Source organism: Lepidochelys olivacea (assembly GCF_965140295.1).
Source record: "Lepidochelys olivacea isolate rLepOli2 genome assembly, chromosome: 5".
NCBI classification, from domain to species: Eukaryota; Metazoa; Chordata; order Testudines; family Cheloniidae; genus Lepidochelys; species Lepidochelys olivacea.
Window position 1 is genome coordinate 111,627,909 of NC_140415.1, and position 13,917 is coordinate 111,641,825.

The 13,917-nt window shown below is 41.7% G+C and overlaps 1 protein-coding gene across 1 annotated transcript in view; it reads left to right on the forward strand.

The window, feature by feature from the left end:
* Window positions 1–1,202: 1,202 nt before the first annotated feature.
* Window positions 1,203–13,917, forward strand: part of SH3GL2 (SH3 domain containing GRB2 like 2, endophilin A1) — a 152,653-nt gene continuing 139,938 nt past the window's right edge. The window contains exon 1 of the mRNA XM_084628749.1: window positions 1,203–1,424. Coding sequence (XP_084484875.1) covers window positions 1,380–1,424 — 45 coding nt within the window. The 5' untranslated portion in view covers window positions 1,203–1,379. The remainder of the gene's footprint in view (window positions 1,425–13,917) is intronic.

The window sequence follows — 13,917 nt, forward strand, 5'->3', positions numbered from 1 at the left end:
CTGTTGGCACTGTAACTCTGCCAGTGTAGACATACCCCAAGTCCAGAAAACCTACCTTCAATATAATTACAATGTTCCTTAAATATTGCCCATATGTGATGGGTTGCTCTGCTTACTGCTGGACAGTTCTGGGAATTAGCTCAGTCAAGGCCACTGCCACTTCCAGTGATCACACCCCATCAGTTTCTCTTCTGCAGTCTCTCACTCACAGGAGCTGCAACTACGCTCTTCATGTCTCAGTCCTCCGGCCAGGTCACTAATGTGGTTTCCCCTTCCAGGGGGAGTGCATCCAGGTTCCTGCTCTCCAGAAGTCTCAGGCAGGCTTCTCTTTCACTGCCTCACAGTGCCACTCCCGGAGTGGCTGCCAGGGAAACCCGCCATCTATTCTGGGTTCCAGCTCAGGGCCCTCTACGCAGCAGTCAAGGTCTGTTTCCTGAGCTGTTTCCATGTCTCCTAGCCTTCCCCATTCCTCTGGGGATTTGCAACTTTCCTCATTCCCTCCTCTCCTGGAGAACTTCAGTCAACTCATCTCTGCAGCCCCCCCGAAACATCTTCCTCCCAGAGAGGGCCTACAGCCTTTCCCAACCCTGTAAGCTCTTACACACCTACTTAATATTATGCACATGGGCAGAAAGTTAAGCAGTCACATAAGCGTTTCAGGGATTGTGTCTTAAAGTGGCCAGATTTCCAGAGGTACTCCAATTTCACTTGAGTGCAGGCCAAAGATGCTGAGCCCCTAGGAAGATTGGGTCACTTTCATTTGTCATCTTAGGGATTTCGGGGTCTGAAAAGCAGGGCCTCATTCTAACCACATCTAACCTCCGGCACATAAACAATTGTAGAAAAAGTGCCGCAAGAAACCGACCCAATGAGGGCTTGAGTCCTGGCCCACAGCCATAGGGGCAGAGCTCAAAGCAGGGCGCTCAGGATTTGGAAATCCATCCTATACACGCATTATAAATAAAGATCTCAGTCTGATTGTTTTTTTTTCTTTTTAATTCCATGCTCTAATTTAAACAATTCTACAGCTGAGAAATCAGGGGCTGCGTATGTCATATTGTGAGGAACAAAGCCGGGGAAGCAGGGACGCTTGCTCTGAGGCCAGGGCTTGAGGGTTGGGGAAGGAAAGGAGGACTGGGAGGACAGCTTTCTCTTTAAGAGGCTGGATTCCCTCTCTTTGACGTCAGGGTTTCTGCACCACAGACTGGCCTCTGATAACCTGTTCGCTGGGTTAAAGAGGATCTGAGAGCAGCGAGCGAGCGAGAGAAATCCCCCTTTCAGCAGCAATCAGCCATCTGGTCCTCGAGTCGCTCCCATCCTCTTAGAAGCAGCAGCAGCAGCATTCCCGGGGCCGGGGCGCTTCCCTGCAGCATCCTACCATGTCCGTGGCCGGGCTGAAGAAGCAGTTCCACAAAGCCACCCAGGTACAGGAGCGGGCCCGGGTCAGAAGAGGGGGAATGTCTGGTGTCTGCCCGGGGCTCAGGCTGCCTGCGGCGCCCGCTCCCCCAGCGCGGGGAAGGAAGTTGGAGCAAGAGGCGAATGTGTGTGTCTGTGTGTGGGGGGCTCTGCGGGGGGCCACGCGACTGGGGGGCACCAGCCGGACCCTGGAAGCTGGAGCTCTGGTGTGGAGCCCTAGGGAGGGAGGGATGGATGGGGTGATGCAATGCCCAGAGGCAATCCCTGGAGGGCGCAGCTCTCCGGGGTGGTCGGACCCAGCGATCACGGCGGACTGGGGTGTGTGTGTGTGTGTTTTGGGGGGGGGGGTCCTTGACTTGCTTCGCCTCAGGGAAGTTGTGGGGGGATCCTGGCTGGTGCCGCTGCTTTGAAAGCGGACAGCTGCCGAGGGAAGGAGTCAGACCCCACCCACCCCCCAGCCCCGCGCGCCCCCCAGCTGATCTGCAGGACCCAGCGCGCTGCGAGGAATCGGGGAGTACGTGGGAGTGGGGCGGCTGCGGGAGCTGGGCGGTTGCTCCCCTCAGGGCCCCTGGACCTGGCTCTGCAGGAGGTACCGCATCCCCGGGGAAGGAGGAGGCGCGCGCAGCGCGGTCCCTGGGTCCCTCACTCCAGCCCCGCTTGGCAGCCGCAGCTGCATTATTGAACAAGTAGAGCCCAGGCTCGGCTGGCAGCCGCCTCTGCTGCCGGGTCCTGCGCCGCAGGCTCCTCTTTCTCGCTGCCGCCGCAGAGCGGCTTAGCAATTGAATTACTGTACTCCAGGAGGACCCGCTCTGCCGCCCTTCTCCCCCCGGGATGCGCTTTGGTGCATCTGCCACAACTGCTCCCTGGGCTGCTTGGGGTATGATTTCATCGGTGAAAACTGCGCCTCCTTGTGTGGCCGCCTGTGAGATTATGTAAAGTCCTCCTCCTCCTCCTCCTGTGACCTTGCACTGGGAGCACTCTCTGAAATCTCCATCCTAGGAGCAGTTGTACAGTGTTCTGACCTGCTATGGTTAGCTTTCTCTCTCCCCTCTTAACCCTCCCAAAGGATCATCCGTGTTGGTTTCACTTGTCCTGTAACTGCATAGCCCTACTCAGACCTCTGGCAGATTTATCTACAGTTAAACTAATGTCAGGACACGCTTGCTCTTTGAATCCCAAAGTAGGCTTCGCACTAATTTAAGAATTAATTTGGTTGGATTTCAGATGTTACATACCGGCTGGTTTAGAAATCCGGCCTTAAAATAGGGACTTTTTACACAGCACGTCCCACAAGCCTGGGTTTCATTTGGATTTCTTCTCATTGTTTCTGTAAATCACCAATATACTGTAATATTCAGATTACAGCCAATATGTTGGCTGGTGGTGTGATGTATGGTAAGGAGAACCAGCTGTGTTACCTGTGAAAATCTAGGGCACCCTGCCTATACCCTCCCAAGGGCACAAGGCGTGATCCAATCAATTTAGGCATCCCCCACCCTTTCCCTTCCAAAGGCTCAGGGTGTAAGGCACCTATCCTTACCCATGGGGCTCAGGAAGAAACCTGGTCAATTTAAATACCCGCCCTTTCCCTCGGGATCAGGGCTCCTCAGGTCTGCAGAACCTTTTCCCAGTGAAAGAGCCTTAAACAGCTGTGCTCTAAACATCTATTCATTAGCAACACAGAATACATATACCCAGCAAATCTCTTATGCTCACCACTCCCAATATACAGACAAATTTCACCCAATGGCCAGTCAGGATCCACTCATCTGGGGGTTCCTGGTGATGCCTTTGCACATCACGGTCATGCAGAGGGGTCAGAGTTCCAGTAGCTTGATGTTAAACTGCAGTCCGGAAATGGTTCCCAAAGAACATTGTTTTTCATTTACATTATACAGGTAAAACTAGCTACGTCCTTCAAATTTACTAAACTTATCACATTATCCCATACTCCTAAATAACAGAAATTTTAACCAATTACACACTGGCACCTATGTGTCCTCCTTCCTGGCCAAGTTTTTACATGTTATCTTTCATGCCTAACTTGTAACTTAGTTGTGACCCTCTCTGTTTATGCAGATGATCGGCATAAAAACACTGGTTAGAGCGTATTTTACCATTTATTGAGTCTCTTTCTGTATCTTCCCCAATTTCCTAGCACCCGGGTGTCTCCACTTTACAGCCTTGGTGGTTATAACTCTCGTTAGGGACATTCCTGAGGTGGGGTTGCTTTATCAGCTGCAAAACATTCCTTTTTTTTCTTTTCAATTTTAGTGGTGAACTCCTGAGTTTCACCCATGGCTGGTTTAATATGGGGGTGGGGGATCGACCAGGTCTCCGGCCTACAGCTCCTGTAGGTGCTCTACATTATTTTAGAGAGAGCAGGATGGAAGTTTCACCAAACTCAAATTTATTTTAAAAAATAACTTAAAATAGTACTTAAAATGCAATCTGTGGTCATATTCTGATCTCAGTTACACTGGTGGAAATCCAGTATAGCTTCATTGAAGTCAGTGGCGTTACTCTGCTTTTACACTGCTGTGACTGACATTAAAATTTGACTCTGTCTTCCATTCACATATAAAATGGGTAAAAATATCAGATGTTACATAGTAATCCTTATTGTGAAGTGTCTTCAGGGAACAGCATAAGGCCATTGTAAATAGACTCCAAAAGTAGGCTTGCAAAATTCAATATGGTATAACACCTTTTGAGAACCTGTGCCTTCTCCTTTTCTCATCTCTTTTAGGTTTCTAGGAAAAGTGTGCCTATTTTTGTGTGCCTGTTGATCTAATGCAACAATTCCTTAACTCCATCCAGTAGAGGACTCACCCAAATTCTAGTTCTAATTGTGATTTCCTCCAACCTAAAAATAAATAAAAGGCATTATGATTGTGAATGTAATGGTGTATATTGGTGTATACCTTTATTGACAACTGTGCACAGAGCAAAACATTGCATCTTGTCATTCATATCATACTGAGCTGCATCATTTGTTAAATATCCTTCACATCAACCTGTCATGGTCATGACAGATGCACAGCAGTTACAATTAAGGCCCTGGGACAACCAACTTTTATTTTCCCTCTATTTCCTCCAATGCATATTAGAAGCCAAAAAATCAATATCACTGCAGTGAAATCTAGTACCCAACGTAAAAATTCCAGTGCTGTACTAGCCAAATCTAAGGAGAGGGTGTGTTGAAGCCTACTTTGTAATGGTAAAATTTACGCAGTCTCCTTTTCATAGTACAATAAAGAGAATCCTTTCATGAACAGTAGGAGTAAATAAGAAGCATTCCTGGATGCAGCATGCTACATGGGTGCACCTATACTGTGCTATCCTTAAGATGACATTCTCATACTACATCGCTGATTCTGAGGATTCCTTTAAGCAGCGATACTGCCATTTATAAGTCGGAAGAGTTTGAACTAGCTGGAACCAAAATAGCAGTCCAATTCCAAATTTAGCAACCTGTCCGCAGACAACCTAGGGATTTTGGAGGCCAACCCTGATTTATACAATTAATTCATACTCATGCCATGAAATGCTGGCATGAGTGAAAATTACTAATGATTAAGAGTCACAAGATCGGGCCCTTTATTTACTTATGCTGCTGATTGAAAAATCAAGGGCCCATCCCTGCCAACCCTACTCACATGAGAGTCCCATTCATTAGGGTTTGCAGGGTATGGGCCTATATTTGCTATAGAATGAAGTCTATCAACTAAGAACAAACACCTTTTCAGTGGTTTTCACAGTTTGTAGGAAATTTACCTGGCAGGTATTACTTCCAATGATAGCTTAATGGCAGATTCTTCATCACTGGGCATTTGTAAATCAAGACTGGCTGGTTTTCTAAAAGATTTGCTCTAGTTCAAACTGGAATTATTTTGGGGGATTTTTATAGCCTTTGCTATACAAGAGCTCAGACTAAATTATCACAATGGTCCCTTCTGGCCTTGGAATCTATGACTACCTACTCACAAGTGACCTGTTTTGTTGCAGTGTACTCCCATACCATACAGGGAGTGTTTTAAAACTTTGGAACATTTGATTTTTGCTGGGTCCTAGAGTACTCTTTTTTTTACACCTGTACTTTCTACTGCTTTTTCTTGAATAGTTTGTTTTCTCTTGAAAACACAAGATTGGTTTCTAAATGTGTCAGGGTGTTGCATGGACCAAATTATTTTATTGCCTAGATTTTAGCTAGGTCCTATTGTGGAAAGCAGTGCGGAATACATACAGGTGTCTGAATGTTATATCCTCTACCACAGCAAATATGCAAATTTTGCTTGAGAAATGAAATATTTGAGATATTTACCAGCAAGATTACATTTCATTTGTTAATAGACCCCAATTCTTTTTGTATACCATTAAGTTGTAAAGTAATTTTCTAGGCTTACTGTGTCCTTCAGTCCAGAGAAACATTCTACAGCATTTAATTCTTTTTGTACACTTCCACCTCTGAAGCTATTATACTCATTCATAACATTGTTCCCCTTTGTGTGTGTATGTGTGTGTGTGTCTCACTCTCTCTCTCAAACACACACATACACAATTTCTGACTATAAGCACACTAATATTTCCCTGTTACAAAATATAAAGCTTTTCGGCACTACTAAAAATCATGTTAACTTCATTTTCTTCCATACAAAGGAGTTGATTGTACCGACCATAATTTCAAAATCACATGAATTAAATTTCTCTGTTTATCCAATTTCAACATTTTGTTTTTCATTCCTACTTTACTTTATAAAATGGAAAACAAACAAAACAATCTATAGAGTTTTACACACGGTGTATAAGGTATTTATTGGCATAAATTTTGCAGAGTTCCCTATATATTGAAGCCCTGGCATCAAAAGCAGCAGTAGTTAGTCAATGAAAAGTGGGGGCAAATGTAGCACTTGCTAGTGAGGAGCAGTGCAATTGTTTTTCCATTCTGTGGAACAGTTTCTCTTCTCACAACAGTTTTACTGCAGTGTAACTCTGTAGACTTCAGAGGAGTTACTCAAGATTTATACCTGGATAAATGAGGGTCTTCTTTTGTATGGCCTGTGTAGGTAGCAACAATTACAAATTTATATCTAGATTTGATAGCCGGCACATTGCCACAGCAGTGAGCTGATGAATGTCCTTTAGATCCCTGGCAAAAGAGTGAAGAGGACATTCAGATATAATGTTCTCCATCGTTTGTGCCTGATGACCACAGTCGCATACAGGTGTTTGCCTCTTTTTCCATTTAAAGAGGGTTTGTACACATCTCCCATGAGATGTCCTGATGCAATTCAATCTGCATCAGTCTTTCCGACATAAATCAAAACCTGGTGGTTGCAAGACGACAACCTTCATGTGGCGCTCCTTTAAGTGTTGGTGTTTTTCATGCTTTGTGCACGTTCCCTAATGTATCAATGTTGTCAACTGGCCACTGAACATCGCGTTACCGACCTTCTAGTGAAAGTAGCAATGATATAAATGAGGGTGAGTCAGGCCCTCTGAGTGAGTTTAATACAGAATTACAAAATATCTAGGCTGCTCAGTATGGAATTCATTACTATTGTGCCCACACAGCACCCGAGGAACAAACGTAACGCCACTAAAATGTTAACTGAAGCTACCATGTATCTGCTGTGAATACAATCTGCAATTATACAGACTACTTCAGATATTTTCCCAGGAATATATAATGGGCAAATAAAATGTCATTGCATCAGTGCACACTAAAGGGTCTGTTCTCCCCTAGATGCACAAGCCTAGCTTCATTAATGTTATTGGGAATTATGTTCGTATCAAGGAGAGAATAGACTTGTGTTGGTTTAAGAAGTACTAGAGTAAAATTTGGTTCTTGGCCAGCATTGATTTAGATGTAGACTTACTAGCATGTAAAAAAACGGAGTTGCTTCAAAGGAACCACAGCTTATAATTTCATGGTAGCATGTACTGCATAGTATGGAATAAATCTGGTGTCTCAAACACACTATCAAGACTGAGTTTTTAGAAAAGTAATAATTCCATAGTGAAAAAAATTAACAAAACACTGGCAGCTAAGTGCATCATTCCATCCCACCTGGGCACTAGTGATGAGGTTGAAGGGAGTCAATGAAAATGAGTGACATTTAAATGGACAGAGTGAAGGGAGTCACGTTACCCTATAAGGCCCGGGATTTGGCCTATTGTTTTAAACTTGGCAATGTCCCTTTAAGAGAGAAATGTGTTTGTTTGTTTTTAATGTAGAGATTGACACAGACTTGGGTATGTATTCTTGTAAAAAAATATGGTTATTACTGAAAAAACGTTTGAAGAAAAATACTTCCACTTTGACTGTGTCATAAATGTTGCCACTTTGCCTATAGCTCTCAGTAACTTGTTATGAAGCAGACCTTTTGGATGGTAAGTACAATGTTTCTCTTTAACAAAACAGTCTGTTAAAATGCTTAGTAACAGTCTAACCTAAATAACACTGGGTGTATAACAAAAATCAATTGGCATACAAATTAGGCTCTGATTCTTCAATTGCATCTACTCAAGAGGCACATAAGCCCTGTTGACTTCACAGGGATTCTGCCTGGGTTCAGTGATCTGTCTACACAGATCCAGTTGTAAGATTGGGTCCTTAGGAGTGGTGGGTGTAAAGACTGAAATAATGACTGTTAGGTTTTGCATGTAGTGAGTGCTCTGGAAGAGAGTCTGCTCCATGGCATTGATCCAGCAAAACACTTAAGTATATGCTGAATCTTAAGCACATGAGTAGTTCCATTGAACTGTGATTAAAGTTAAGCTCATACTTCAAGGCTTTGCTAGATCATGGTCCATCTGATCAAATAAAAAAAGAGATGCCAAGGTCACAGTGTAATATTGTTTGTTCTGATGGGGAAAGGAAATCCAAGGACTGAAGCTGTACCCTTCACATATTCAAAGTGTTCTGCACACATAATTAATTCTCAAAACACCACTGTGGGGTAGGTAAGGAATTTACTATATTGTTAGTCCTCTTTTACAGATCAGGGATCTGAGTCAGAGTTAGATACCAACATTTCCTAACCTGGGTGCCTAAATCCATATTCAGGGTCCTCGATAAAAGTGGCCTGATTATATGAGATTCTAGCAACCAAATATCCCATTGACTCCAAGGGGAGCTGCGAATGCTTAGCACTGCGAAAAATCAAGCTGCTTTTATTTAGGAGCCTAATTTTGGGCAACCAGGTTTAAAAATGTTGGCTCCATGACTTGTCTGAGGCCACCCTGGGACTCGATAGCAAAGCCAGGACTAGAACTTGGTTCTCTTGATTCTATTCCTCTGCTAACCTCTCTGTAACCCACAGTGACTCCTGAGTATTACATAATATGAGATATAAAGGGGAAAGGGCCTGATCCAACTCCCAGTGAAATCAACAGGAGCTGCATCTTGCCCAAAACAAGCATGTATCTTGTCCTCTTTCCTTGTGTACCCCTCCACCCCAAAAAATTACAAGAGAGTTTTTATATTTCCACAACCTGTGTGCGCCTGTATTGGAAGCTACATAATGTAGTATTCTTCCCAATATGGCTGTTACTTTGTTTTGCTTATAACAAATCATGCCATCTTGAATAAAAACTTCTTGATGATACCTGACATGCTAAAATTCTGGTCTTGGTCTGTTAAGGCATTTGCAATGTGATGCTTCACATCATACTGCAGTGGGATGTTCTACTATCCTCCTAAGGCAAGTGCCAGAAGCACTATCTCTTAGGACATCTAAAATTAGACTGGACAGAGCTCTAGTAAATATACAAAATTGGAAACAATCTCACATTGACTGCATATGGATTAGGTGACCTAATAGGTCTTTTCCGTCTGTGATCTGTTGTATGGGATAAAGTGGAAAAATTTGAGCTACACTTACTGGGGCCAAGTATTTTGTAATAGGAAGATACTGAGTAAAAGCTGGAATACCTGTAAAGGAACTGACAGGTCATATCAAAGGGCCACATGCTGAAATCCTTCATCAGTTCTGATTTAGTTCTTATTCAGGAACATCCTGTTGACAGAAGTGGGAATGTGCCTTGTTAAGGAAGTCAAGATTTAGCCACAAATTCTTTGGGCAGAAAATAATTGAACAGCTCTGTTTGTTAATGTGCATTGGCTTAAAAGCTAGGGCTTACATTTTCAAAAATGACAAGTGATTTTGGGTACCTCAGTTTTGGGGTACCCAGCATGAGACATATTAAAAGGATCTGATTTTCAGAAAGTGCTAAACAGCTGCCCTGTGAATATCAGGCCCCTTTATTGGTGTCTCAAATTGGGTATCCCAAATCATTATGAAAATATATATTGTCCCCCTTAAATATATCCATGTGTGAGGGGGAAAGGTCTATTAAATATATTGAGTATATATTATATAAGTGACAGCTTACATAGAATACCTAAAATTTCTAATTGACTGGATATATTTCAAATAATATTGAATATAATTAAACCGTAGCATAACTGACAAGATAAATATGCCTGCACACTAGGTAAACTGATGTAAACAAGGTTTTCCCCACAGCACTGCATACCTGGTTAAGCTTGTGCTCTCACCACTGTTCTCAGTATTTTATATACACCAGTAATTATTACTTGTATTCCTAATGAGAACCAGAAACTTTTGCTTTATTTATAAAAGCTGGGAGTCTTTTTAAATCATTGAAATGTATTCTTGAATTTCTAGCAAATGTGTTCTAGAAAAACTGAATTTTTAAATTCCAGTTACTCCTATATGAATCCATATTTTTCATATAGTAAAACTCCATCCTTATCACTCTAACTTGATATGTAGTCATAGAATGAAGCTCAGTCCACACACAAACTGTGCTGCAAACCTCCAGAGGGTATTAGTCTAGATCTGCTTCTGCTGAAACATGATTGTTCCTTAAGAGGGACAGAAGCATAGTGATATCAGGCACATACCTAGCTGTAAGCTTTTGTAAGGCATTGTAATGGGAAGCTAGTGGATAAGATGTACCTACTGGAACCTACTGTGGACAGCTACAGTCAAGCACAGTAGATAAAAGACAGGAATATGGTAAATCACTGAAGCTAGAGAAGATATGGTGAAATATGCTTAGTCTACAGAAGTTAGAAGGAGTTTTTTCCTGCTTAATATTTAAAATAAAAAGATAAGCAAATGAAAACAAGGTTTTTAAAAAGGTAGATAATGTCAGACCAATCTCATTTCTTTCTATGAGAAGATAACCGATTTTCTAGATAAAGAAAATGTAGTAGATCTAATCTACCTGGCTTTCAGTAAAGCATTTGATGCAGTTCCCTACGGAACATTATTAGTTAAATTGGAGGAGATGAGGATTTATTTGAGAATCAAAAGTTGGGTAAATAAATGGCTAAAGGGGAGACTACAACGGGTCTGAAAGACGAACTGTCAGGCTGGAGGGAGGTTACTAGTGGAGTTCCTCAAGGATGTGACTTTGGACCAATCTCATTTAACAGTTTCATTACTTATCTTGGCACAAAAAGTGCAAGTGTACTCATAAAATTTGTGGATGATACAAAGTTGGGAGGTATTGCCAATACAGAGGAGGACTAGAATATCATAACAAGTAGGGCTGTCAAGCGACTAAAAAAATTAATCACGATTAATTGCACTGTTAAACAACAATAGAATACCATTTATTTAAATATTTTTGGATGTTCACTACATTTTCAAATATATTAATTTCAGTTACAACACAGAATACAAAGTGTACAGTGTTCACTTTATATTTATTTTTCATTACAAATATTTGACTTTAAAAATCAAAAAAATTGTTTATTTCAATTCACCTCATACAAGTACAGTAGTGCAATCTTTTTATCATGAAAGTTGAACTTACAAATGTAGAATTATGTACAAAACGCATTCAAAAATAAAACAATGTAAAACTTTAGAGCCTACAAGTCCACTCAGTCCTACTTCTTGTTCAGCCAATCACTCAGACAAACAAGGTTACAATTTGCAGGAGATAATACTACCCATTTCTTGTTTACAATGTCACCTGAAAGTGAGAATGGGCATTCACAGGGCACTGTTGTAGCTGGCGTTGCAAGATATTTACATGCCAGTTGCTCTAAAGATTCATATGTCCCTTCATGCTTCAACCACCATTCCAGAGGACATGCGTCCATGCTGATGATGGGTTCTGCTTGATAACACTCCAAAGCAGTGCATACTGACGCATGTTCATTTTCCTCATCTGAGTCAGATGCCACCAGCAGAAGGTTGATTTTCTTTTTTGGTGGTTTAGGTTCTCTAGTTTCTGCATCAGAGTGTTGCTCTTCTAAGACTTCTGAAAGCATGCTCCACACCTCATCCCCTCAGATTTTGGATGGCACTTCAGATTCTTAAACCTTGGGTCAAGTGCTATAGCTATTTTTAGAAATCTCACATTGGTATTTTCTTTACATTTTGTCAAATCTGCTTTGAAAGTGTTCTTAAAATGAACATGTGCTGGGTTGTCATTCAAAAGTGCTATAACATGAAATCTATGCAGAATGCAGGTAAAACAGAGCAGGAGACATACAATTCTCCCCACAAGGAGTACAGCCACAAATTTAATTGACACATTATTTTTAACGAGCATCATCAGCATGGAAGCATGTCCTCTGGAATAGTGGCCAAAGCATGGAAGGGCACATGAATGTTTAACAGATCTTGCAACACTGGCTACAAAAATACCATGTGAACGCCTGTTCTCACTTGCAGGTGACATTGTAAATAAGAAGTAGGCAGTAGTATCTCCCATCAATGTAAACAAACTTGTTTGTCTTATCAATTGGCTGAATGAGAAGTGGGACTGACTGGACTTATAGGCTCTAAAGTTTTACACTGTTTTGTTTTTGAGTGCAGTTATATAACCCAAACAAATCTGCATTTGTAAGTTGCACTTTCACAATAAAGAGATTGCACTTCAGTACTTGTATGAGGTGAATTAAAAAAATACTATTTCTTTTGTTTATCATTTTTGAGTGCAAATATTTGTAATAAAAATAATAATATAAAGTGAGCATTGTGCACTTTTTATTCTGTGTTGTAATTGAAATCAATATTGAAAATGTAGAAAAACATCCAAAATATTTAATAAATTTCAATTGGTATTCTATTGTTATAAGTGTGATTAATCGTGATTTATTTTTTAAATTGTGATCAATTTTTTTGAGTTAATCTCATGAGTTAACTGCAATTAATTGACAGTCCTAATAACAAGATGATTTGGATGACCTTGAAAACTGGACTAATAAAAATGGGATGAAATTTAATAGTATGGTCATGCACTCATGGACTCATAACAAGAATTTTTGCTATAAACTGGGGATGTATTAGTTTGGCTGTATTGGTTGATCACAGGATGGTTAAGAGCCAACAGAGTCCTGAAACCGTGAAAAAGGCTAATGCGATCCGAAAATGCATCAGGCAAAGTATTTCCAGGAGAGACAGGAATGTGTTATTACCGTCACATAAGGTGAGATCTCACCTGGATGATCAGAGGAATGGAGAATGGAAACTTACGAGAGGAAACTAGAAGAGCTTGACTTGTTTATCATAACAAAATGAAGGCAGAGGGGAGATACGATTGCTCTCTATAAATACATCAGAGGGATGAACACCAAGGAGAAAGAAGAGTTATTTAAGTTAAGGGCCAATGTTGGCACAAGAACAAATGGATAATAACCTGCTATCAATACATTTAGGATTGAACTTAGGCAAACATTTCTAACCATCAGAGGAGTGAAGTTCTGGAACAGCCCTCCACAGGGAGCAGCAGGGGCAAAAAACCTAACTTTTTTGAAAACCGAGTTTGATAAATTCATGGAGGGGATGGTATGATGAGATTCCCTACAATGTCATATGGACCATCTGTGACTGCTACAAGCAAATATCCCCAACAGCCAGGGATGGGATAGTAGATGGGGATGCAATGTTCAAAACATAGTCTGTATCAGAGTCTTATTTTATATCTCATCTGTCATCAGGTCCTTCCAGAGTACTGCATAACAAGATGAAATAAAGCTCTGCCTGCTGCTGATCAGTAGTGCACAAGTGTGTCTTTGAGAGATTTAACTCACCTCCCATCCCTGAGACTTATATGTTAATAGTATTCATAAAAAGTGCTGAAGCACCATTAACGAATCCAGAGACTTTGCAGAGGTTACCCTGTGGAAGGTACTGTAGCTTGTCAGGGCTCCCAAATGGAAATATGACAGAGGTGCTGGAGTGGTCTTTCTCCTTTACTATGGGGAAGAAGGCGAAAGGATCTTGAAGATCAATAACAACAACCCAACAGCCTACTGATGGAGGTCCCAAGCATGGAAAGTCCACCAGGGAAGGAGGTGGTTGCAGTGGAAAACAGCTTGACAGGACATAGGGGTCCAGTAGACTCCTGAAGTAGCTGCAGTTGACTGGAAAGGGGATGGGACCAGAATGACTAGGTCATCACAGCCCTAGCTAGCCTCTCCTAGCGCAGCTCCTGTGGAACCCTCAACAG